The sequence below is a fragment of the Gordionus sp. m RMFG-2023 genome, chromosome 1 (assembly GCF_954871325.1).
Source record: "Gordionus sp. m RMFG-2023 chromosome 1, tfGorSpeb1-WG-v2, whole genome shotgun sequence".
Classification (NCBI taxonomy): domain Eukaryota; kingdom Metazoa; phylum Nematomorpha; class Gordioida; order Chordodea; family Parachordodidae; genus Gordionus; species Gordionus sp. m RMFG-2023.
This window is the reverse complement of record NC_088775.1, coordinates 61,941,387-61,969,358: the sequence shown is the minus strand read 5'-3', so window position 1 is coordinate 61,969,358 and position 27,972 is coordinate 61,941,387. Positions and strand designations below refer to the sequence as shown.

Below are 27,972 nucleotides of genomic sequence, written 5' to 3'. Positions count from 1 at the left end.
TTTTAATTGAAAATCACGAATTTAAATTGTCCCCAAGGAAAATTATAAAATTTAGGTTAATATAATTCATTATTTTTTAAAACCATTATGAACCTGTTTAAAATATTTATATCAATTCGGTTCGCTTATATTTCCTTTATAACGGTTCGGTACAAAAAATGGATATATGGAAAAATAATTATGTGTTTAAAAGGTTAATGATGCTTCGGTTCGCTTATATTTCTTTATAACGGTTCGGTATAAAAAATGGATATATGGAAAAATAATTATATGTTTAAAATCGGTTAATGATGCTTACCCCCTAGTAAATGTATGGAAATATTCTAAATACCAACCTAATTTGCTAAATACCGACCAAAATTTATTAAAATGTAATATAACCCATTATTTAATATATTATTACGGAATTACGTGGTCGAGTCCGGCCTCCTATATATTATCCCCCCAAGAATGGAACCACCAAGTAGATTAAATATAAAAACATGACCATTCCCGGGATTCGAACCCAGGACCATGGGATCAGTAAGCCAAGCTCTTGCCTACTAGGCCATAGAGGCTTTCCATAAATCACGATTTTTCAAATATATATTATAAATATATTTGGTAGTGCCTATCCAAATGAAAAATAAATAAAATTCAAATTTGATAGGTAGTACCTTAAGGTAGTAAGCATCATTAACCTTTAAAATCCATCGTGCATATCAATTTTTTTAGGCTAAGGGAGGATTGGATAGTAAATTCATCTAGTTTATTCCCATTTTCTGCAATAACTATCCAGAATATACCAGATTCATTTTTCATACCTACTCCGAGCCCACATATTTAAAATTCTATGCCAAAATTACTCTTTCTTGATATAACAAGATGACCCATTGAGTACCATTATTTTGCCTTGATGTTAAACATTAATACATTCGATACAAGTTATCAACTACGTCTGGTATTTAGATGATTCCTTCACGGTGGCATCTCTTTAACAAAGACAATTCCGGACATTATTAATAATCTTATGTTCATTAAAGGTTTCTTTAACATGTCATAGTCTGAATTTTCTCTCACCAACTAGGAATTTACTCGTTTTGGTTCTCCAATTAGTGGTTTCACTACAATTAAGACCTCTTTAGACAATACCTATTCTAATGTAGTAGAAAGAAATACAACAAATTTTAAATGAATTACCAGCCCATCAGGTGTTCTTTCTAAAATTATTTTAACATACACATATTTTTAATTTATATATATATGCTCTATATTTTTTTAATCGTTAATTGTTTTTTATGACCTTTGTTTTAAATTAGTTTTTTAATAGTAAAATTAATAAACTAAAAAAAATATACTGCTTACTAAGTTTTTTTATAAACATTTAAAATAAAATGGGCCGAAATGTCGTGATACGCTTTTCTTAATTTCGCACTTTAATTTCTAAAATGAAATAATATTGCACAAATTTTTATTGATTCATTTAAACCTTCTAGAATACTTTGAATAATTGAAACAAAATTTTTTTTATCGATCATTTTTATAAAGTAAATTCTTGATAATTAGAAATGTTTAAATTATAATAATAAAACAGGTACTCTTCAGGTCCAGGCCAGAAATAATTTTGTCCAACATATCCAATTAACAATTTTCTGATCCAAATGAAAATAATATTTGATTGAATGGTACAATTTTTTAATGAAGGTGGAAATTTTACCTATATCTTAGTTCAGCCCGACCGAGTTTGAGAAAATATCTGAGTTATCTAAGATAGGGCTCGGGCAGGTCTGTGCAAGGCTCTTTTATATGGTGATATAATGTTTTAGCTGCCAAGATAGTAACAAAATAAATTAGCCCACCCCTTATGAATAAGATAATCCAGATACCTTTTATTATTATAAATAATGTTTTACCGGGAAAATATCTTGATAACCTCCATAATTTATAACAAATTTTTGTACTGTTCATTTTTGTTAAACTTTTTTAGACAGGATATATTAAATTTACCTGGTAACTCTAAATGCTGTGACTGCGATGCCTCGAATCCAGAATGGGCTAGTATTAACATTGGAATTACCCTCTGCATTGAATGTTCAGGAATTCATAGGTTTATATAGACTAAATCCCAATTTAATCAACATACATATACTACCTTAAATCATATTAGAACGCCGGACTAAAAAAAATCCACATTACTTCAATTTTTTAATATTTATATGGTATAATAAATTATTTTAATTTTTATTAATATTATCTAAAATAATATGATATGATGCATCAAAAAGGTAGTATTCAAATCAAAATGAATGCCATTAACTTTCGAGAAATCAAAATAGTCATCATTTCAGCTCTAGTATCTGGTTATTTTTTTAAAGTTTCCGCTCTAATATCTGGTTATTTCTTTAAAGCTAATGACATGCTTATTTTTTTTAGGCAGTTCAAATAAAGATTTTACACTTTTTTTAAAAGGTTTCCTTCAAGGTACTTGACTCTATTCATCAAATCGCATCTATTTTTAGATCTATATTTGCATATATATTTTTTTAATAGCTCAGACATTTTTATTGAATTAAAATCTGGGCAGATGCACAGTAAAGCCAAACCATTGCCTGATGAAAAATTTTGTCGATTTTAATGTATGACATGGCACCATTTCTCGTTAAAATATAAAATCCCCTAGCGAAAACCATACATTTGTCAAGTCAATGGGCTCTGTAGATAAATGTCTCTATGTTTGGAGAAAAATATATATAATTTCTTTAGCAAAACACCTGTTTAGACTTTTTCCTCTCATACGAACCAAAACATATCACATGTTGGATATTTGAATCAATATCTCTTTCAAACATCTCAAATTTTGTTGGGGTGAACACTTTTCACTGAGAACTGTCAGTTTAAGTATTTTTTGATCAATATATATATGATACGTGAATAGTTTCACTATTGTTGATTAATATTTGGCATAGGATCCCATCTTATAAAATTTTGGGTTTTTTATTACAAGTGGATAACCGCTCTTTAAACAAAGTGTAAGTGAAACCAGGGCTATTTCCATGAGGTAAATCCTGAGAACCTTCATATTTAAAAAATATTTGTCTTTGAGACTTGAAATATATAAAAAATTAATTTGTAAAAAATATCAGCTTCTAAACTGGAAAATTTTAATGTAAAAAACCCCTTTTAATAACTAAAAATTAAAAAAAAGTTTGCTAAATTTTTTTTGTTTAAGATTAGTTTCTTTAAATTCCACACATTAAAATTGATACTGTGAACGATTTTGAACCCTTAACAAATATAAAATAAAATTTCAAAGATTTTGAACAGGGATTTATTTATTACTGATCACTTATATAGATTATCTCCGGGGATATGTCCTTCACTATAATTTATTCATTCATTTTTTATAATTTTATTTAATATATTAAAAAAAATAATCATAAATGTATTACAAAAATAGATACTTTGCCCTCATGCATTTTGAAAATTTTGATATAATCTTTATTATGTGATTATTTTTCTTTTTATACTTTGGCATTTTGAAAAAATGAATGAATAATGAAAACATTTATAGTGTTCGCCCGGAGGTAGTATATACATAAATACGATTGGTATTAAATAAGTTCTTATTAAAAATCTTTGAAATTTTATTTTAATTTTCTCAAAATGTCCGAAAGTTAAATTTTTACATATCAATTTTTTTATATAAACCCCCTTTAGTTATAAATTTTAAGTCAAATTTTCAAATACCAAGGCTGCCCGGATTTACCCCATGTCTGAAATTAGCCCAGTCTCCCCTAATTAGAATATTTTCTTCCCTTACTTATTTCTCTTAGTGAAAGCGTTTTTTTATTTTAGTTCTTAAAAAATCACTTCTCAAATTCTAGTTAATCAGTGAATGTTTATAGCAGAAGAAAGTAACTAATTTTTTTAAAAAAAATTTTCTTATAATATTAATCTTCCATCTTATTGCAAACAATTATAAATAATCTATAAAAAGAAAACATTGTATGTTATTCTAACTCATTTTCTTAAAAATAGGTGCATGCGCCAAAGAAAAAATTTATTTTATTGCCTGTTTATTTTTTAAAATCGAATGTTTTTAAATGGCATTGAGCTGATCCTATTATTCTCGATATCGGTTCCAATCCGACTCCATTATATCGGACAGCTCTAATATAGTGATTATATCTTGTTAATAAATTAATGATAAAAGTTATAAAATTTTTCTTTTTTCTGTATGATAAGATAATAAATTATTTTTATGAAAAATAACTTAATGAGAAATGTAAAAATATATGGAGATTAAAATTCATTTGTTTGATTTCCTTTATAATTTATAGAAGTTTAGGAGTGCACAAATCAAAGGTTCGGTCCATATATTTAGATGTTTGGGATCGCGATCACCTTAAAATTATGGTGAATTTGGGAAATTTGGTTATAAATTCAGTATATTCTTATTCAACTGCCCTTGGTGACAAAAATTACGAAACGAATTCGATAAACATAAACAAGAATACTTCTAGGTATAACACTTGCGTAAAATACCACTTATTTATTATTATCAACTTTTTGTTTCAATTTTTATAACTTGATAGATTAAAAACAAGGAAGAGAGATAAAATAGATAAATTTATATTTTATTTTCTTAAATTCTTTTTTTATAAAAACGTTTTAAAATTTTTATTTTCTTTATTATTAAAAATATATGCTACAATTTGACAAAATTCTATTCTATATATTATATTTCATTTAATTAGATATGTACAAAAATTAAACTATATACAAGTAATAAAAGAACAAATTATTTTTAAGGTTAAATATTAAAGTAAGAAAAAGAACAAATTATTTTAAGGTTAAACATTAAAGTAAGAAAAGAAAAATTTGTTTTAATGTTAAACAAAATCATTTTAAAACAAGTTAAAATGACCTTAATATAAAAATATAAAAGTTTTTTTTATATTTAACATAGATAAATCTAATTAAGAAAATGGAATGCCATAATTTAACAGATTTTATTGCTAATTAATTAGGCTTATAGATCGGTATTTAAATTTAACAAATGGAGGTAAATTTTAAACAAAGGAACCAAATAATTAAGAATATAGGGATTCAGAATTATATTATTAAGGTAAGGAGGTTAAATAATATAGAATAATTCAAGAAAGGGAGTATGCTATCTAATATTCAGGATTGATAAAAAAAGTAACTCATTTAGATTAAATAAATTAATAGAGCGCAGAATATTTGTAAGAGATTTTGAAATTAGATTTTATTGTAAAATAATATAAATTTAATTACATTATATTTAATTTTTGGGTACCCCAGTTTCAAGTCCAGTTCAAGTATACATTACATTTTTTAATTTTCCAGCCAAGTTTAGATTTTCTTATTTTAGGCCCAGCCCGCATTTTAAGAATTTATTCTAAATAATTTTCTAAATATTTTCAAAGGGAAATAAAAAATGTCGGGATTTTAAGCATAGAAATTTTTACCTTAGCCGGGCTATGGCACGGGCTTGCAGATATACTGATAATTTTTATTTATTATCTATCAACATTGTGATAAAAAGAATATTAGTATTAAAACTATTATATATTTATATTATTTTGTCTTTTATTACAAGGGAAGATCGAGAAACATTTATCAGATCCAAATATATCCAAAAAAAATGGATGGATCCTAACAACCTCATAACATTTCTTTCTCCTGCGTATACACGCCTGTTGAACAATCATCCAGATTCAGTAAACCAACAGCTCTCCACCAATAGTAACATAGAATCAGGAACAGCTAAAATTGATCCCATAAAGTCCAAAATTGATCTTTTTGAGAATTTTACCAATGGAATTGGAGTGAATATTGCTGAAATCGGGCACGCACTGATGTTGCAAGGGTTGCTGTCTTTTGCTAACGAAAGCAATTGTAGTAACGAAGAAACTTCCCCTTGGTTGCTTAATGACACTAAATTGGATTTTAAGAGTGTAGCGAGTGCATTATCTCTAGGCTGCTTTCCTAATAAAAAATTTCTTTTCGATGTTCGCCTTTTGCCCGCTTTTCATACTTCACGTTTTGACTATTTAGTTAAGGAATTTTTTTAATCGACATTTATCAATGTTTTATTTTAAAATAGGGTTTTTGATTTGATAAAATAATTATATATTTTTAATAAAATAATTTAACCGATTTTTATGTATTTTTTTCAAAAGGATTTTTTGTAAATCTAACTTATTTTTTCCTTGAACCTGGACCCATACGGGTTCGGTCGGGCTCAAAAATTAAAATGCATCAATATATTAGGATTTTGGATAGAATTGAGGTTCTGTGATTAACCGATTTTTATATTTTATCTACAATAATATAATTACAAATATTTCATCAGAATCTACTCTGGGCTTGGGTTATAGATTGCTATCATTAAGGTAACTTCTTTCAAAGATATTAGAATCTTAATTTAGGTTTAAAAAGAGCAATGTATCAACAGACATTTTTTAATATTTAATATATTAGTTAGGATTCATATTTTTGATCATTTATTGAATTATTACAATTCAAATTTATGCAGTGAATAAATTTTTTTTATGGAATTCGGTTTCTTTCAACATCAAGTTTGAAAAATATCTAAAATTCCGGTCAAAAACCTGGATATAAGTATTGGATGAAAGAATTGGCGTAGCCAAGATTTTTACATAGAGGGGTTTAAAAAATTTTTTGGAGGCTTCGTCCCCAAACTCCCTTTCCTCCCACCTTCAACTGAGTACCTAAATAATATTATATATATTAATTTTTCAGTAGATATCTTTATATCATCTTTGTTATTTGTTAAAGTTGGCTGAACAATTGGAAATACTAATTCTAAAATTTACAATATTTTGTGCTTTATTAGTGTCTAATCACTTAAGTAGCCAGCATAAATGAAAAAATATTATTAACAAAATTTTGGCCAAATTTATGATTAATAGGCGACTGTAAACATTATTCTAAATATTTTATCAATGTTTAGTGTTCAATTGTAAATTAATTCAATCCATTCGGTGTAGAAAAAAAAATTCGCCCTCAAACCTCCCATTTTTTATGATCACTCAATTTCTATGTTAAAAATAATTATTTTAATTAATTTTTGCATATAACAAAATTTTACAGAGAATTTCAATATATTTTATTTTTTATTAAATTAGTATAAATAAAATCCTATTAACTGTATTTAAAAAAATATATTACAAAATATGAGTAAATCTTGTTGCACATAACAGTATTTAAAAAAATATAATTTAACAATTATAATTAATGCAAATGATTATAATATCAAAATATAAAATAACTCTTATTGCAAATGCAATGCTTTTAAAATAGTATAATATAAAAAAATATATAATTAGGAACATATAATCATATTGCAATTTTATGATTTGAATTTATAAAACTTTTCTCTGAGATTTGGCTAATCTAGAATCAAATTTTTATTTAGAATAATCTCCTTATAAATATTTAATAGGGCTAATCCATTTAAACGCTTTTACCTGTGCTATTTCTTAAATGAGTTTTTAACCTTTTCAAAAAACTGACCTTTCATTAGTGCAGGTACTAATCGGTAAGGTAGCTAAAATAAAAAAATAATGTTTTGATATCAGGGGGAATATGTGCAATTACACATGGAAAAGGCCTGCAAATATTTTGGTCTCAAAGAGTACTCTATTGTGTCAAGATTTTTATACCAAAATTCGACATCAAAATCTTACTATCCTGATATACCATCAGAGTAAGACTCTGAGATTTTCTTAATATCCTCTCGCGTTTCAAGTGTTATCTACAATTCAGACTCAACCGTCAAAAAAAAATAAAAGCTTGTTATTTATCTTTACCAAATACGATTTTTCTTATAATTATAAAAATTTTTTAAAACTATCTAATTTGTTTAACAATATAAATTATATTATTAAATTTATAATTGCTTTTCAATTAATATCCTTCATGATATGCAGATCATATTTTTTCTCCATCCTCGGCTCTACTATGCCAGAAAATATTTACAATATATCTTTATAGACGCCACTGGTTGAATGATATTGCAATTTGTGTCCGTATTCCTCATGAGAAATAATATAAACAACAAAGGATATTAACAACATTTTAAAAATCTTACCTATGTCTGATTGATTTTTCCAATGCGTGTGTATACAATTTTTGTCAACAAGGACTTATTCGATGATTATTTGCAATATTTTTATTATACGCTTGGATTATAGATGGGGAATAGTTCAGTTATTAGTCGCTTTCCTCTAAGCTGTAGCCTACAAAAATATCAATAGCTATTAGCTAATGTCCAGAGTCATTTTGAATAGCTCCGTCAAATAGTTTATTAGGTTTTTTTTAAAATCAGTAAGCCACCCATATGTATGTAATCCATTAGTCGTCTATATTTTAATTTTATATAAAATAAAAAAATATTTTTCTTTAATTTTTCTCATTTTCTTTTATTTCATCTTTTTTATAGTCATTGGGGATATGGCTCACTGATTTTAAAAATTTTTATTATCCAGAGCTATTTAAAATTAACTATAGCTAAGTCTTTCATAATCAGACTACCTACAGCTAATACCTATGGTTATTTTTGTTAGATATAAGTTGAAATCTCTATTATGAACGATATTTTTTCTGAGCGCGTCGAATAAACTATAACGGCATTATGCCATGCCATCTTTTTTAAATCTATTTTATTAATTAAACCCCTAATATAACATACATTTGCATAAATAGAATATAATACCAATTTTCCTGAACACAAACCTGATATTAAAAACGAGTTCAACGCCCTGCTCTTCTTATTTATAATTAATTATATTTTTTATATTTATAGTTTGACAATCTAAAGGCTTTTTTGGCCAAATTCAATACTACCAAATTGGGTGAAACTACAAATTCTTTCGTTAGCGACTTCACACCTTTGCATTTCGCCTCTTTAATAGTTAATTTTTTAAATAAATTTAGTTTTGTTTTAAAAAAATTGATATATTCTGATTTTAAATTCAAATGGATAATGTTTCTATATACATAATATATATTTTTTTAAACACATTATTTTATTATTTGTGAAATTTAATCTTGAAGGAATAAGATAATTTAATTTAAATATATTCATAAAATGATGTTTCTAAATAATAATCTATTTGCTATTTAACACTTTATTAATCATTGTCTATTTTTATATCATATAATTATATTGTTATAATAATGATTTAAGGGTAATGCGAGTCTTGTCGAATACTTTCTGCTTAATTGCAGTACCATACAAGATGTTAAAGAAGCTAAGTATCAATTCACTCCTCTTCATTTAGCCACCATAAATGGGCATACGAAGTAAAATAATTTTCGTTATAATAAGGCAATACATTTTATTGGAAACCTGTAGCTAATCTCTGAGATAAAAAAATTATGTTAATTCTTGTTTTAGTCTATTGCAGAGACATAAAACATTGTCTATTTATCGTTCTATCATTTGCTTTAAAAAAAAGTTCCGATAATAATATTTTAAAGAGTTTTCCGAGTTCCAGATCTCGAAGAATAATTTAGCTTAATTAAATTTCAAATAACTTTAATTTAAAAAAAAACAGCGAATCCAAAAATGGAATAAATAAATTATATTGGTAAAAATAAATTAATTATTTTAAATACTTTTTATTTTTTATAATTATATTATAAATAAAAAAATTTTAAATCATGTTCTTTTTCTCTAAAATTTGACGCGTTCTAAAGTCCCCTCTGATCTATTGATTAGATTCATATGGAGATTAATGTTTATCAAATTAGAATCCTGATCCTTTCATTTTCTCTACTTAGATAGTCTAGCAAACAAAATATTATAATGAAATGGACGTTGTTGGTATTTGAAAATGTAATTGAATATTTATTTTAAATGTTTGATACTTGGTAATTAGCAAACTCTCTTTAAAGGTATTATCTTTATATTCATTATAGATAAATAAATTTAAGAAAATTATTAAAAAATTAAGTGTCGTATGCCGACTTATCAAGCGAGGAGCCGATATTGAAGCCAAAAATAAGAACGGGCTTGACTCTTTAACGTTAGCCATAGCCTCTCAAAATGCTGATATAGTTACTTTGTATGTGCAAAGATTTTTTTTACATTTAATTTTTAAAAGTTTATCAAAAATTTAACCTATATGTAAGTTAATAGATTAAAATACTTCGAGTAATAATTATTTGAAAGTACAAGCAGCAGGAGATTTTTAATACGTTGAATCCTTTCTTTATTTTAACTTATTGGTAACTAATAATGATGGTAATTGTTAATTTATATTTATAAAAAATTTCCTTGATATTACAATTATTTGGAGAAATATCATATTTTTAACCATATCTAGAGCACAATATTAACTTTATTAACTACTTTTAAACAAATTTTATTATCCACAAAAATTTAATGTTCAAAAATTTCCTGTGAAATTTAGAAATTAAAAAAGGAACAAAAAAAAGTATTTCAGGAAAACAAAAAATAAATATATTTATAGCTGTTTTAGTCACATCGTGTTCATTTTCAGAAACAATAGTGACTTTTTTCACAGTGCCTTTTTTAGTTAAAAAGAGATGAAGATACTGAAAGCAAATCGCGTATTTTTAGATTTTGAATCGTTAATAGATTTCCAAGAACACGATGGTTTAGGACATATCTTGCATTCTAGGTATTCTCGTTTGTCAATAATTGAAAGTTTTTCCAATAAAATCTAAATGAAAATTGTAAAATATATTATCAATTTACAATCCAAAATCGCTATCCTTGTAGATGAATCTACAACTTGCCAGCTTATGTAAAATCGATACCAGGTCCTCTTTTGTTGTTTAACATATTTTTATATTTCTAGACCTGATCCAGAAGGGACTTCCCCTACTGAATATTTTTAAATCCCCTAGGTTTTTTTAAAAATGGCTTTCCTTTGATATCTTTGTAGCCAGTGTCATGATTGGGAGAAATCTGGTGTAGCACCGTGCCTTTTCACATTATATCTAACAATCATATCCAGGCATTTAATAAATCATCGTTTAGAATTAGCGCTCTCTAAATGCAAAAAAAAGTGTCATAGTCGTTAATCACTTTAAAGCCTTAATTGACACAATATAAGGTTTATTTATATAGCCATTCTAACAAAGTTGGATCAACAAATAGCATCTAAATGGGGCTTTCGGTTGCTTAAGATTGGAATGGTACTTGATATACAATGGTGTCTAGCAGTCTTCATAATGTTAAGGCTGTTTGAAATAAATATGAGGCCCTGTATACGCATTTCAAAAATTAAGCAAATTCTATCAACAGTGCAAAATTTAACGGACTCTCCGCCCTATATTGTGGAGGGGTGTTAGATCTTGCCTTAATGTATGATGTTCTATTTGAATTATTTAATCTGTCTTTAAGGCTTCAGGCAAGATGAATTAGTTTACCTAAAGCTGAAAAATCAATAGAGCGAACGATTCTTTTTCTAAAGTCGTTTAAGGATATGTCTGGTAGGTTTTAAATCTTTCTTATAATTTCTAAATGAATGTTTAGTTAATATTTCTAAAGGAGAACATATGAAAAAGAAACTAAGGCAATAAATAAACTTGGATTAGTAATATTGAAAAGGACCAGAAGGCACTCTGGATCAACGAAAATCTATTCATTACTGCCTTAATAAGAAATGCAAAATAATTTAATGGATGCTAATTCCAATAATTCTTGTAATTAAAAATACTAAATTATATTACATAGTTTTATCTTTTTAGCTTTCTTATCTGATATGGAATATTTATAAAAGATATTTGTCCATCAGACATTCACATTCATTAAGTGGAAGAGCAAATTAAATGACTTTGTCACTGAAGCTTTATGTGGATCTCGCAATAAATATGATGAGGGAATATATTGATGATAATAAAGTAATAAATGCCCCCGAAGAGTTTCAAAATTGTATTAACACAATTCCAGATAATATTGCCGAATGTGAGCGCGGCTTTCATCTTATAAATGTCATTATGACAGATTTTCATGCAATTCTTATGATAAAACATATTTCCAGTTTAATTATGATAAACGTTAATGGGCCTTCTCTCAATTGGAAATCTTCTCCAAATAATAAAATGTGGTTGACAAGTCACAGGTCTGCAAACGATAACCTCCTATTAAGGAAACATGCGAATATTATAAAAATATTTAAAATAATTAACCATGGCGAATATTATAGTTTCTTTTAGACTTTTTTTTTATCTATTCCGATTTATACATTATATTATACTAATAAAATTATTTTTATATAATTATGAAATGCATTCTATAAAATTACCTTACTTTTTATGTAACATATTTTTTGCAATATTTTTCAATTTTTATATAACTTTTTAAATAGCTATTTATAAAATGTGGATATAATGTATTTTATATAAAATGCTTCTATGTAAACTAATTTAAAATTTTTTTTAAGTTGTCTCAAATTCTTGGATAAACGAAAATTCGCCTATTTTTTGCCCATTTTAGCGTCGCCCTAATTTTTTTTAGAGGAATAGCTTGCCCCCGCCGTAAATTTTAGGACTACAACACTGGTTACAAGTCAATACCTTAAAAACTAGCACGAAATGCATTATCGCGAAAATATTAAAGCTGCTTATCGCGAATGAATTACCTAGCTGCAATACCTCGAATGTAGTTTGGTGAAAATTGCATTTTTATATTTATCAGGGTTTAACATTTGCTCAATAATCAGATCAAAATCTTTTTTGATCAAATCTTTTGTGATTTTTTTTAAATATAATCGTTGAGGTAAAATCTTTTATTATTTTATTTTTTGAATAATTTAGCTGTAAATGTGACAATTATTATAATACACATTTTATATTTTTAATATTTGGAATAAATAAAAATGATTATTTTAAAAATGTTTTGGCATAGTATAATTTTAATGTAAACTAGAAAAGTGACAATTGTTATAATATTCATTTTAGAAATTTTAAAATAATTTTAGTTAAAATAGGCTGGAATAAATATTTTTAGCATGTTTCTAGATAGTTAAGCCTGTAGAGATGACAATTGTCATAATACTCATTTTGAGCCACCCTGTATTTATACATTTCATTGTATTGTACCAATATAAATATCCATAAAAAATAAATTTTAATTATATCAGTAAATATAAATACTTCAAATAGGTTGGGTCTTTAGTTCTTTGAAAAAAATTTGAACTTGCTAAATGAGTTAGAATATAGCAGTAGAGAATTTAAAGATTTTCTTAGAGAAAAAGGTGGAAAAAATTACGGGGCCGGCACTCTTAATGGTAACAAAATTATAGTTTCGAAATATTAAAAAAATAAAAATATATTAATTGACGAACTCCTTATTATAAAGTGGAAAAAATATACAAGTAGCAAAGGGATTTTAATACTTTATATTAATTATATTAACCATTTGTCAAATATAAATCACTATTGCATTCGCCATGATGCATTTTCTATAATGCAGGCGTGATAATGTGCTTTAACATATTCTCTTTAATGCATTCTCGATAGTGCATTCTCAATAATAAATTCGCGGTGATGTTTCGCTAAGATATTTTTTCGCGATAATCAACATTCGCAATAATGCAGTTCGCACATTGACATATGGACTAAAAAAAGCCCTATAACATACCTCCCTCTATAAATTAAGTCTTTACTAGATATTTCTACATATTTTTAGTTAAATTAAAACATTTAAAAATCGTTTATACCGTAGTTATTGTAAGAAAGAAAATTTTAACGGTATTCATGAAATTCAGTCGGATTAAAATGTATTAGCTTGCGATTGAAGGAAAAGAATTGAATAAAAATAATTACGACGATTGCTACAGGATGCGCGGTGTGTAAATTGTCCCATATTTGATATTTCACGCCATATATTGCCATATAAGTCATGTAAGGTATTTTTATCAAACACATAGTGTTTTTTAAATATTTATTACCAAAGGACACGGTTTTTGAAAAGAGTCATATGTGTTTGAAAAAGGACACTATGATTAAAAAGCTATATATATACTCTTTTTTAAGTGTAAAGCTGGCCCTTCCTCTTATATAAATTTATACAGATTAATCAGGTGGTATAAAGAATTTTAAAATTGTGAAATTTAGCATACTTTTGGTGTAAACTCCTAGCCAACATTGGACCTTTTCTAATATCTAATATATACTTAATCAACTAGCCACCATTATCACTTGACCGTAGACTATTATTATTATATAAGTATAAATAATTTTTGGTATTAGGATTTAGTACCGATTAGTTCATTTTGTAGCACTAATCATTAGTCACCATGAATATAAGAGGTTTAATTTGTTTAGAAAATATTTTTTAATTTTTTTGTTTTCCCCGGGCCCTTATAGATTGCGTGTTGGTAAATTAAGACTAGAAACGGATAATATGACATCAGGTTCGTTATTTTTTTCTCCATATCATTAATTTAATATGTTCTAATTCACTCATAATTTTCTAATCTAATATTTTAATGTTATAGTTATTTTGAAAATTCTCTCCACATCCCTATTTTTTAAAAGAAATTAATTAAAATAGACAAAATGCAGATATAACCAATATAAATCATTGGAATAAATACAGAAATGGGCTCCCGCAGTAGAGTGCAAGATGGTGCACTTGCATTACCATGAAAAAATTACAATTAACTTTTAAAAAAGTCGGAATTTTTATAAATTTTTAAGCTGGCTATGTTAATATTAATTATAATTTATAAACATTTAAATAATTTTTCAGTAAAAGTAGGGGAGACCAAAGATAGTGTGTTCCCGGGATAGGTATTTCCTTCTCGAATAATTTAAAATTAATAAAGTTTAAGTTTTGAAATTTAAGCCAAATATGTATTTTAATAAGGTGCTTGTAGGTCCAAAAAAGTTTCGGACAAAATTGCTCATGAAAAATTTTAAATGCAAATTTAAATTTCAACATACCCAAAGTAACTTTTTAAATTTTTACATTTTCACTAATAACTTTTTTTTATAAACGTTGTTTGGACCTAATATTAATTCTAAATGATAAAGAAATATATATTTTATTATATATAAATATTGACACAATTTATGGTAATTTAATATCTTAAAATTATATTTTAATTAATTGTGAAAACCTGGGGTAGGTTTTAGCGGGGTGCGTATTAGATATTTTTAAGCAGGGATTATTTTGAATAAAAAACATTCAACTAAATTTATAAAAACATAAGCCACTAGTTTGTCTAGGACCACTAGTGACAATATGAAGATGATTGACTTTTCATAAAACTTAGATTTTCATTTTTTTAAATTTCGTATTAATTAAAAACTAAAAGATTTTTTTCTTAAATATTAATTTCTACCGTAGAGATATATGTAAAGAATAAAATTACTTTAAAAAATTTTAGAAAAATTGCTTTGTCTATTTTTTATAGCACTTCAATTTTTTATGGCAAACTGTCCCCAATCTCCCCTATTTGATTATTCAATGATCACCTAAATTTAGATAATTTTTTCAATGTGGGGAATTTTTATTTTTTTTAACTATACCTTGGTTTTTATTATTGTAGATATTAGGTTTTATAAAGTTAAATCACTTAATTTATATTTACAAAATTAATTCCTACAATAACCATAAGAATTGCAGCGAAATCAAATGAAAAATAATTAAGCTCATATATAAAATACAATTAAAAATAAATAGTAATACTTAACAAACACACAACCTTAACATCCTCTAGAAGCAGGCTCTTAACCTAATCAAAAAGTTTGGCAGAACCTTATGAACTTAATCAGGAGACTCTAAAGAAGGTGTCTAACGTCAAAGCATAGAAATTCCTATTATAAAATCTAATTTCATATGTTTCATGGGAGCGGCCGGAATAATCTGGATCTTTTTCTTCTCTTAATTATTTAGAAATTTATTATTTTTTTCTTATTCTTTCTCAAATTAAGAAATATATGTACCTCTTTTCCCCCTCTTTTATATTCGCGATTATGATATATAAAATAGATACATTTATTATATTAAACAATTATATTATCTTTTTTCGACCAAACAATTATAATATAAAATATATTTTATGTGTAATATATATTAGATTGTATCATTTTTAAAAATTCGAATATTAATTGATACCGATATTGAACTTCTTATATTACTTAATGCTATTTTTTTAAATTGATCAGAAATAACAATAAGAAATATTGAAAAAAAAAATAATAAAACTTGATGGAAACACATGATGGCAAGCTAAGATTAAGAAAACTATTTTATTAAAATAAAAATGATTTTTTACATTATGATCCAATATATCTAAAATTTTAAGTTTATATAGTATTATAAAATAATATACATTTGAATATAAAATAAAATGAAATAAGAAATAAATAAGTAAAAATCGCGATATATTTTATTAAAGGTCATAAGTAGAAATCGCGATATATTTTATAAAAGGTCATAAGTAGAACTCGCGATATATTTTATAAAAGGTTATTCGAATATTATAATTATTTTAATTAATATTATAATTTATTTTAATAATATTATAATTTATTTAAATTAATTTTATATTATAATTATTTTATAATTTATTTTATTTAATATATTATTTTAATTAATATTAAAATGTCATATATTTAACATGTACAACATTCCCTTCTCAGAGAAATCCATTATATTTGTTTTCCGCGATCGTATTTGTTATAGCAATTAATTTCGGCATTTGTTATCACGAATTAGTCGTCGAGTTAATTTTTGTGTATCGATCTTTAGCGGCATATCTTTTAGAACTAAATCGTCATCATCTTGATCATCCGTATCGAAACTATTAACGTGTTGATTTGATATAGACATCATAATTTTTTTTTATTTGCATCATCGTGGTATTTACTTAGTTATCACAATTTGAGAGTAGTTTTTGTTATTATCATCAAGTTTATATTATTTAATTTCAATATTTATGAATATTTCTATTCAAAAAAATTTTAGTTTTCATATCATATTTTATTCATAAATTACGAATATCTAGTAAATCTTTATTTTGAATATCATCAAATTACGAATATCTATTAAATCTTTATTTTAAATATCATCAATTTACGAATATCTATTTAGATCTTTAATTTATTTTAAATATTTTATTTTTTAAATTATTTACTTTAAATTTTCTTTAACTTTCCCCTGCTTGAAAATCCTGAACCTGAGGTGGAACAGTTAGGTTTAATCAAAAATTATACCTGGTATTGTCTTTGGTCTTATATTTTACATATTTCGGTATTTTGGCATAAATATTATCATATCAGCACTATATTATTATTTTATCATATTGACACATTAAATTCATTCATTTTAATCTGAGTTAATATGAGAATCGTTTTTCGCCTGTGGTTGGTCTGCATTTTCGTCATCAACGTTAGCTTGAACATATCAGCCAAGAAATTTTTATCTTTGAATATTTCAATATCTAGTCTTAAATAGTTTTCATCTATAGCTTGCCAAGTGTCCATATGTTTTAATTTAAGTTTAATTTTTCATATTTAATTTTAAGTATCATTGATATATCAATCAGAAGATACCATCTTTTTTTTTAAATTTTTTTATGAAAACTATTTTATTAAAATAAAAATGATTTTTACATTTTATTTTTAAAAGTTTATTTATTATCTACTTCACTAAAATTTCGTTGAGTTTATATATTTTTTATAATAACTAATATGAATATCTACAAAGTTACAAAAAATATAAAAAATAAATAAGTCGTTTTTTAGTTAAGCAAATGATTTTAAGGTAAAACTTAACATTTTTTTTACGAAATTTAAGTTAACTAAAAAAATTTACACTTTGTTTGAATAAACCTTTAGTATAAAAAAAATGATAACAAAAAAAATTCATTATTTTGCATATCTTAACATTTCCCTCTTTTTAAAAAATCTTCCCCATCGTATTTGTCTATGCTTGTTTGTTGGATCATTACTCGTTGGTATTTCGCTATTTGATCGTTATCGTTCCAAATTTCCATTATTCGTCAATTGCTATCATCATCTATTCGTCAATTTTATCTTTGATCAAATTTCTAATATTTCGTCAATTTCAAAAAAAATTTCTTATACTTATATTTTATGTAAGTATTTTATAAAAAAAATTTATTTAATTTTTATTTATAATTAAAAATCTTTTTCGGTCTTATATAATATTTTTGATCTTGAACTTAATGTTGATTTTGTATTTGTTCTTCACTCCTTCCCCTTATAAAAACTTGTGTACTCGGTGTAGAATTTTTATTACTATTATTATAATTTATTTCTTTCATATCTGTTGCAATATTTTTATTTGGAATTATGTTCGTTGATCTCAGAGTTGTTAAGGAGCGGCGCTCCTGGAGCACAGACAGCTACATTTTTTCAAAAACACCTGAAAATTGGGGAGCGGGAGCTAGCTTCTTTTAGGGCTGGTGTGAAGGAGCGCCGCTCTACCGCTCATTTAAATTTAATGTATAAATTGATTTATTTTTTAAATATTAATTATATTTATTAATTAAAATTCAATATTTTATTTAATTTAAATTTATCCATTATTAAATGTTTAGCCTAGTTTTATATTGGTTTTTCATCTAATCATTTTAAATATTAAACATCAAGATTTCCTTTTTATATTGAAAATTTTTTGGAAAATCTTGTAAGTCATATTAATATTCATTTTATAGATGTATAATAAAAAATAGTTTTAGATATTATGGATTTAGAAGATAATATATTGGACAAATATTTTTTAAATAATGATACCAAAATTACTATTTTTGATAAATTCCCTGAATTAAAAAATATCTTTATAAAATACAATACCCCGCTTCCCTCTATGCTCCTGTGGAGTGCTTATTTAGTATTGCAAAACAGGACTTAGGGGAGAGGTGTGGATGTTTGTTAGATTCTAATTTAGAAAATTTATTACTTTTAAAAGTTAATATATTTTGATAGATCATTTAATATAAATAAAGCTTTTTGATAAAAAAAAATATGATTTTGTTTTGTAAATGAAAATCAAAGGAGCGGTTATGGAGTGGCACACCATTACTTAAAGCCGGAGCTAGCTCCTTTTAAAAATGTAGTAGCGGGAGCGGGAGCTAGCTACTTTTAAAAAGGAGCGTTAACAACTCTGGTTGATCTCTTTTTTATCTGGTCTAAATGTCATCTAATAATATTGTTTTCAGTATTTATTTTGTACGATAAGTTCCCATCTTTATGTGTTACGATTCCTTTGTCCCATATATTTTCTTTGAATGTTTTGTACCAAATTTTATCCGATATTTCTATTTTTTAATATTTTCCGATTTCATTATCTTCATCTTCAAGCGGTTTAATCAAGCCCCGCCAGGTTCTAATTGTTATTGAAAATATCAATTTGCTCGGTATCATGTTGGTTGTAGCGTTTGGAGTGTTTCGATAAAAAGTCTATTTTCATGTTATTTTCTTATTTCTTTTCATACTCATTTTCATAGATCTTACCATTCGTTCACATTGGCCATTAGATTGTTGGCGATGAGGAGCTGTAAGTATATGTTTAATTCCATGATCTTCACAAAATTTTTTGAATAGGTAGCTAGTGAAGTAGTTCCGTTATCAGTCACTATCTTTTGTGGTATGCCGAATAAGCTGATTATTTTCGTCAATTCTTTAATAGTTGATTCTTTTGTTATGTTTTTCATTCTTTTAATTATCGGAAACTTGCTATATGCGTCTACAAATACCATCCAATTAATTTCTTCAAATTTAGTAAAATATATGTGTACACGTTCAAAATTTTTGTTACTATTCCTCATGGATTTTGTATATTGTGTGGATTATCTGCCCATTTATTGCATGTATCACAATTTTTTACTTCTTAATCTATTTCTATGTTTATACCAGGCCACCATAAGTAATCTCTTGCTAATAGTTTGGTTTTACCAGCGCCTAGATTTTCTTTATGTAACTCTTGTAACATCTCATTTCTCATCTTTCGTGGTATTATGTTCCTATTTTCCTTAAAAAGGCAATCTTTTATCAAGCTCAATTCCATTTCCATATTTTTATAAGTTTTTTTCTTTATAAGTTCACTATTCCTAATATTGTCTATGATCTCCATTAATTCTTTATCCACACTTGTTTCCTTCACTATATTTTTGAAATTTACTGGTATGCCCCATATATTATCAACTTTTTCACTATCTATGTTTTAAATCATCTCTTCTTCTTTATTAACCTGTGGTATCTCGACAAACAATCTGGTATTATATTTCGTTTTCCAGGTCTATGAATTATCATAAAATCGTGAGCTCCCATCGCCAAATTCCATTTTTGAAATTTCGTCGATATAAAAGTGTTATCTTTTAGTCCTTTTGTAAAAATATTTTCGAGTGATGGTCTGTAATTATGTAAATTTTGTTCCAATGAGATATTTTTGAAATTTTTTATTGCATATACTATAGACAATGCTTCTCTTTCAATGTTCATGTAATTTATTTCTGATTTTAATGAAATTCTTGATGCTAACCCAATAAGTTTTTCTTTACCATCACCTTCAATGTGAAATAAAACAGCACCTAAACCTTTTTTCGAAGCGTCAGTTGCAATGCCTATAGGTAAATCTGGGTTGTAAAAATTTAGCGTTGGCTGAGTATATATTAACTTCTTCAAATCAAAGTTTTCTAATGTGTATTTTCTTATACCCATTTTTCTTTGTTGACTATCATATATAAAGGATCAGCTATGTATGCCAAGTTACATAAAAATTTTCGATAATAACTACCCATGCCCAAAAATGTAGCTAATTCCTCTTTTGTTTTGGGTTCAGGCATGTTTATGATAGCTTTTATTTTGTCTCCATTTGGATATATACTTTTATCGTCATTGTCGTGCCCCAAGAATTGTATTTCTTTTTTAAAAAATATATTGGTAAAATTAGGTATAAGTCCATATTTTAATATTTTGTCGAACACTTTTTTATATTGTTCAAATGAGCCTCTTCATCATCACCAGTTATAAGTAGATCATCGATGTAAAATATGACATCTTTCATATCCCCGAATATTTGATCCATAGTTTGTTAAAAAAATAGCTGACTAAGTTTTCAATCTAAAAGGAAGTCTTGTAAATTTGTAGTAACCCTTGTGCGTAGATATCGTGAGTAAATCTGAGATTCTTTATGTATTGATACTAGAAGGAAAGCGTTTTTGAAATCAATTTTTGTAGATTTTTTGCCTTTTGATAATTTCGAAATTAAATCATTAATACGTGGTATTGGATATTTAAAATCTATCAAAGCTGGATTTATGGTATTCATAAAATCAGCACAAAGTCTAAATGAGCCATCACTCTTAAAAACAGGTGTGAGTGGACTTGCCTAGCGAACATCTTGAACGGGTTCAATAATTTTATCATAGATCGATTTTTGCAGGAACACGCCTTGGTGGTATAATTTTTGGTGTTGCATTTGATTTTAAGTGTAGTTTGATGTATGCGACATATTGGCTTTTTGTTGAGTTTCTCGTTACATTAATTTATTAAATATTCTATCGTATCAGATTTACAAATTTGTTTAGTTTATTCCTAAAAACATTTATCCAGGTCCTTTCCAGAAGTGTAATCTTGTCACTTTGGACCATGTGAGCATTTAAAATTTGAGTTTTCTCTTCGAAATTTGCTTTAAATTGAACAGCCCAATACTTTTATCATTCTTCCATCATACCCTGTAAGTTTCGTGTCCGATTTATTCAAGATTTTAATTTCAATCTTTCTAGCAATGAAGTATCGTAAATCTTGACCCTGTACCGTGACTTTATAAGCATGATTGATCGTGTTATCATTGTCAGCACTCATTGTTTATATATATATTAAATAAATTATATTCTTTTTCCTCTATTTTATCATTATTGTCCTCTTATTTCTTCTGTGTTAACAGTGTAAATTTTGTTCGTGTATCGAGGTTGGTTACTATCATTGTTTTGATATCTATTGTTATATGATTATTGTATCTTGGTATGAATCTTGATTCGTTGTATTGTCTATTGTATTTGTAATGATTATCATTATCATTATTATATTTATAATTATTGTAATTATTATTATAATTATTGTTATAATTGTCCCTGTTATTGAATCTTGAAAAATTATCATACGCCTGGCCCGTTGTATCCTCTTTCTTTATTGTAAAACCTTGAGTTAAAGTTGTTTTGATATCTAGTTGAAATTACTTTGATACCTTAGGTTAAAATTGTTTCCTTAGAGCTACATCTCTAATAGTTGTTATATCTTGGTGCCCATTGGTGTCTATTCACATAATTTGTTTGTGAATTTGGTCCCCTGTTGTAGTCGTACTCACCATCTGTATCCTCATTTTTGCCCTTCTGCCCATCTATCTGTTTTATTAATGAAGTTTCACCTTCTATTTTTATGTTTTCTACTTTAGTAATTATATCATTATTCATTTCTTCTTCCTCTACTTCCTTCCCTATTTTCAAAACTCCACTTATGGTTATATTGTCTATACGAGAAATTTTCTAGCGAATATTATTATTTATAGATAATATTTTTACTTTCTTTATTGTTCTGCTATAATCAATGAATTTACATTTATTGTTTAATGTTTAATATACATATACGACTTACCCAGTTGCTAAATGTTTCACCTTTGTTTTGAATAGTTGCATTAATTTCCTTTAAGTATGATTGGTATGATTTATCTGGGTGTAGTAATTTGAATTTTTCGAGCGAAATTGTAGGATTACTGAATTCGATTGGTGTGCATATAGCTTCTAGCTTTGTATACTCATCATCGGGTAACCTTGTGGTGAATGCACAAGCTTTTTCGACATTGGTAATTTGATATGACTTCGAATTTTTTAATGAATATTTCTAATACTAAAAAAAATTGTAAATCGAGGATATTATTTATAATTGGTTAAAATAAAAGGAATCTCTATATAGGCCAATAATACCTGATGTAGGCTAGTGGGGTTGATATATATTAGATATAATAGTCAGGTTTAGGCTAGGATTGTACTTTAATAGTATAATGCTAAATTTCACAATTTTTCAAATTAGTTTTAAGATATATATATATATTATTTTATCTATTTCTATAAAACACCAATATGAAGATTTAGCTGCAAAAAATAAATAAAAAATATATATGTAGCTTACTAGTTTTTTAATGTGACTATTTACCGACACCTGCGTTCCTTAAATAGTCTAATAATGATTATATAGAAATAAGTTAAACTCATAATAAAATGGTAATATTATTTTATATAAAATTTCTAAGATTAAAGGATATTTTCTTTTATTTACTATTCTACAAAAGTAGCAAGTATTATAATTGATGGTTATGAAAATATTATAAATAATGATGAAACTTCTATATGTGAAATAGTTCAAACTCAAAAACTAAAATTTATACCTCTTCATTTTCTAAAAATGTTCTTTAGTATTGATATATAAGAATATCATTTTTTTTCTAAAGACAATATTCAATTAAAATTATATCACAAAAATTGAATGAATCATGATTGGATTATTTATCAATTAACTTATAAAGCACTATATATTAAAATAGCTCAAGAAACTTGAAATATTTTTAGAAAATTAAACCAAAATTTCAAATTAAACCAAAATTTCAAATTTTTAAAAATGAATATTTTTGTATCACCATAAAATATTTCTGCGGGTGCCCATGCTACTAGATCTTAAAAGCTAGAGGTCTGCAAAAGTATTGGGGCCTTATATTATTATTTATCTTTACGCATCAAGGCTACCATTTTGACTTTTTAATTCATTTTTCTATTGGGAATAACTATTTTAAACTTATATATTTTTTGAGGATGGAGAAAAATAAATAAATTAGGAATTAAGAGGGAGATTATGAGTGATTTATTAATAAATATTTTTTAATATTTATTTGATTATTCGTTTTACCTTAAACTAGTTATATATTTTCATATTTTAGACGATACAACATTCACCGAGGTTATGAACGATTTCTCGCGAATGAAAAAATAGACTTGAAATTTTTTTATACTGTTTGAAATCTGTTTTCAAGCGCCTCGAATTGAAGCGATTTAATTATTATAACCGATAATTATAATTTATCTTTATACCAAAACTTAAATAAATTAGCTTTAATCCTGTTAATATATCAAAAATAAATTATATTTATTTCGAATAATTTATCCATATCGATTTGATTTAATAAGTTGAGTTCAAAGATTGGGCCTGATCTAGTCCTATGTCCGAAGCTGATTGGGATTTTTTTCATTATTCAATTCTTAATCTACTCTTTTTAACAATTTTATAAATAATAAGATAATACTATATCATTGCAAATTTTTCATTTTTTTTAAATACAATGATATAAATATTTCGCTAATTGAAAATAATATTTGCCAAGACTAAAACCCTGCCCGGTTAAAATGACTGGATCATAAATAAAAAATTGACCCGGGCTTAGCCTGAAAATATTTTTTTTACTAAACCTGTGCTGAACGGATGTAAAAAGTAAACTTATAGTTGAAAATTATATAAAAGAGCATCTAATAATCATATTTTTAATTTCTCTTTGAAGTAGTGTTGTTAAATGGTTAACTCGAGTTGAGTTTCTAGTCGTAAAAAACCACTCAGACTCTAGCGGCAGAGCCGTTTGAGTCGACTCCCGAGCCGACTCTTGATTTAAGCCAAAATTTATTTATTTGTCAATTAAATATTTTAAAAAATATAATAATAATAATCTAGAATTCATGTACCATGCCAAGTTCCCTCATGTATATTTTTTTATTATTTTTTATTTTTAAATTTTTTATACATAATATAAATAAATATTTTCAATTGTTTGAAATCTTTTTATAATTTTTTGTAAATTATCTTTTGGGATTTTTCTATAATTTTTATGGGAAGATTACTCAAAGATTTTTTTATATTTATTATTTTTTTATGTCATTTATTTCTTTATTTTTTGGTAAAATATGATGTAAATATTTTTTTTATGAATTTTATATAAGCATAATATTTTTTTATGAATTTTATATATGCATTTACAATCTTCCAATTGTTTGTGTTGATTATTGATAATTTTATCTTTAATATCAACAAAGTTAAATTGTTTTGCACCCATAAGCCACATGAGTGGGCTCCATAACTCAATATAAATATATTTAAATACACTATCACTATAGGCTTATACTTTGTTTTGGATAATTTTATGAATATTTTAATTTAAAAAAATCTTGCACATTTTGATAAAATATTAAAAACTCAAAAACATATAACATTAATTTTTATTAGGTAAAGAATGCATATAACGACTTGGAACTCGAGTCGTATTCTTAAAAACGGCTCCGAATCAAGCCACTCAAATAACCGAATGAGTTAGCTCAATTTTTTTAGTTTATTTATTTATAAGTAAATTATGATTATTTATATTTATTTTTTACATGTATTTTGTAAAACGACTTCATTCGAGTCCATTTTTATAAACGGCTAACTCAATATTTTATTTTTAAAAATATTACACAAGCTTGAAAATTTTGCTCATAAATTGCAGATAGGTTTGTTCATCTATTAACGAAATCTCAAGGCATGGGCAATATTCTTCTGGCTAAAATATTGAGTTTGCCTTTTTGAAATCGGCTCAAATCGAGCCGTTTATTTAACAACAGTACAATAGTATGTTGTAATAAATTTATTTAGATATAGTTTTTTAAATATATTTTTATAATTTGGTTTTTAGTGTTTTTAAACGACTAAGTCGAGTCGAGTTTATAGAAAAATGTCTGGTAGATTGCCAAATTTTGGGTTGTTGATTATATGAACTTGGTTTAGTTCTATGAAAGAATTATAAAAAGACATTATTTTATCCTATTTTAAGAATATTTATGTCGAAACTAAAAAGGGTTCTGTATCCGAATTCGGGTTCAAGAATTTTAAAGTCTATTTAGCGCAATTTTTGATAACATGAACTTAATCGAAACGAAAACTTATTTTCTAAAAGAAGTTGGAACCCGCCCCAGTCTATATTACCTCAATTTCTATGGGTTGCTCATAAAATTTTTGAAAAATTCTTAAAAATTTAGTAACTTGAGAAAAAGTGTTTTTTAATTTGCTCTCAGAAAGCGTTAAGTTTATGAAAACGTGATTGAATAAAGAGGCATAAAATCGTGAGAATCACCGCTAAATTGTGATCTGGCAACCCTGCACCAAATAATAGTTAAAATGCACTACCAATCTTATGAACGAGTCACTTTAATACTAATCCTTAAAAATTACGACAATATAAAATTTTAAATAAATTTAGAACCAATTGTGCTTTAGGAAAATTATTTATTGTAAAATAAATAATCATGAAACGTATTACATACAAATATGTTCTTATTAAATAAAATTTAATTATAAAAATCATGTTCATGGCAGCATGATGCTTGTTGTATCCTAAGAACTTTTTTAGTGTCTAGAGATTGTTGTCATCATTTGCTTTAACAGAATTTGCAAATATACGAATAGATTCGGGAAGATTTTCCCTATCTTCTGTTGTAAATAATAATATTTTGTTTTAATATATTTTTTTTTGTGTTGTGAAAAATAAAAAAGAAAAATTATAATCATTATTCAATATTATTTTTTTTATGTTGTAAAATTCAGAAAAAAAAATAAAATTTTTAAAGTGTGAAAAATCTATTTGCAGAATTCTATAATTACATTTCAAACAATTTGGTGCCGTTTTTTTTTTAAAAATAAAAAGAAAGACTACTAAGTTATTCTGCATAAAGCAAGTATTAATCACTATACGAAAATTACAATAAAGTAAAAATTTAAAGGTAAAGGTAAAATATATTTTTAATTTTATTTTAAAATGTATTTTTGTATTACTGTAATTATGACCATAATCACTCTTATATATTTGTTATCGTTAACTAAAGTAAAAATATTTTTAATAAAGGTTTTAATTAATTTTTTGTAATTTTATCTGTTCAAAATTCATAAATTATTATATAAAACCTATTATGAAGGACTACTAATAAAATAAAAAATTGAAATATAAAAAAATAACCATGTTTAATCGTAAACAAAATATAAAAACGTTTAAATATGTAGAATGTAGTAATAATTATTTTTATGTTTGTACTTATTGGATTAATTTATGTATGGAGAAGAAATAAATTGAAAAATATATTAAAGAAAAAAGTTATAATGAATGAAAAAATTGATGAAAGGGAAAAAATTATTGATGATATATCTAAATTTAAAGATGAAATAATGGAAATATAGAAAGGAAATATCATTAGCGATATTAAAAAAGAAATTAATATCGTTAGAGATACTGTAGAAGAAAATAAATTTGAAAAATTAATGTTGGAAATGGATAAAATTTAACAAAAAATAGAAGAAAAAAAATAAAGGGATCGGAAAAAGTAAAATGGAAATAAAAAATAATGAAATAGAAAAATTTTAAATAGAAGAAATGAATTAGAAATAGTAAAAAAAGAAAAGGAAGAAATAAAAAAAAAAGAAATTGAGGGAATAAGGAAAATATAAAGAGAAGATATTGTACGTGAAAAAAGGGAAGAAGAAGAAATAGAAAATCTAAAGAAAGAAGAGATGGTAAAAGTTGAGGTAAAAAAAATGGAAAAGGAAATTTTTAAATTGGAAGTAGAAAAAATGAGAATAAAAATAAAAGAAATGGAGGAGCAAATAAAAAAAAAGAAAAATGAATATGAACGTATTTATAAAGATAATAAAAGAGAAAATATTTATCAAATAATGAAAGAATTCTGCAAAAAACTATGCCAATTGTTTGTGGAAGATGTGGAAATACTGTTTACAATGCAGACAAAAGTTATGTGTCAACTTTTAAAATACAGGAAAACGAACGAAAGGTAATGTCATGTTCAAATTCTAGAGGAACATACTTTGGATAAATGTTTAAGAAGGGAACAAACAGGTATCAATGCGTTTCCA

General features: G+C 25.6%; 1 protein-coding gene across 5 annotated transcripts in view; it reads left to right on the top strand.

Moving 5' to 3' along the window:
- LOC135930975 (arf-GAP with coiled-coil, ANK repeat and PH domain-containing protein 1-like) overlaps positions 1-24,121 on the top strand; it is an 89,460-nt gene extending 65,339 nt beyond the window's left edge. For 2 of the 5 annotated variants that reach the window (XM_065467794.1, XM_065467798.1), the window contains 8 exons: positions 1,967-2,086; positions 4,320-4,502; positions 5,603-6,059; positions 8,834-8,941; positions 9,218-9,333; positions 9,987-10,097; positions 14,374-14,420; positions 23,972-24,121. In XM_065467794.1, coding sequence (XP_065323866.1) covers positions 1,967-2,086; positions 4,320-4,502; positions 5,603-6,059; positions 8,834-8,941; positions 9,218-9,333; positions 9,987-10,097; positions 14,374-14,420; positions 23,972-24,024 — 1,195 coding nt within the window. In that variant the 3' untranslated portion in view covers positions 24,025-24,121. Of the gene's footprint in view, positions 1-1,966; positions 2,087-4,319; positions 4,503-5,602; positions 6,060-8,833; positions 8,942-9,217; positions 9,334-9,966; positions 10,098-14,373; positions 14,421-15,731; positions 16,205-23,971 lie in introns of those variants that run through there. The other 3 variants (XM_065467796.1, XM_065467795.1, XM_065467797.1) reach the window with 3 other exon arrangements.
- The last annotated feature ends 3,851 nt before the right edge of the window (positions 24,122-27,972 follow it).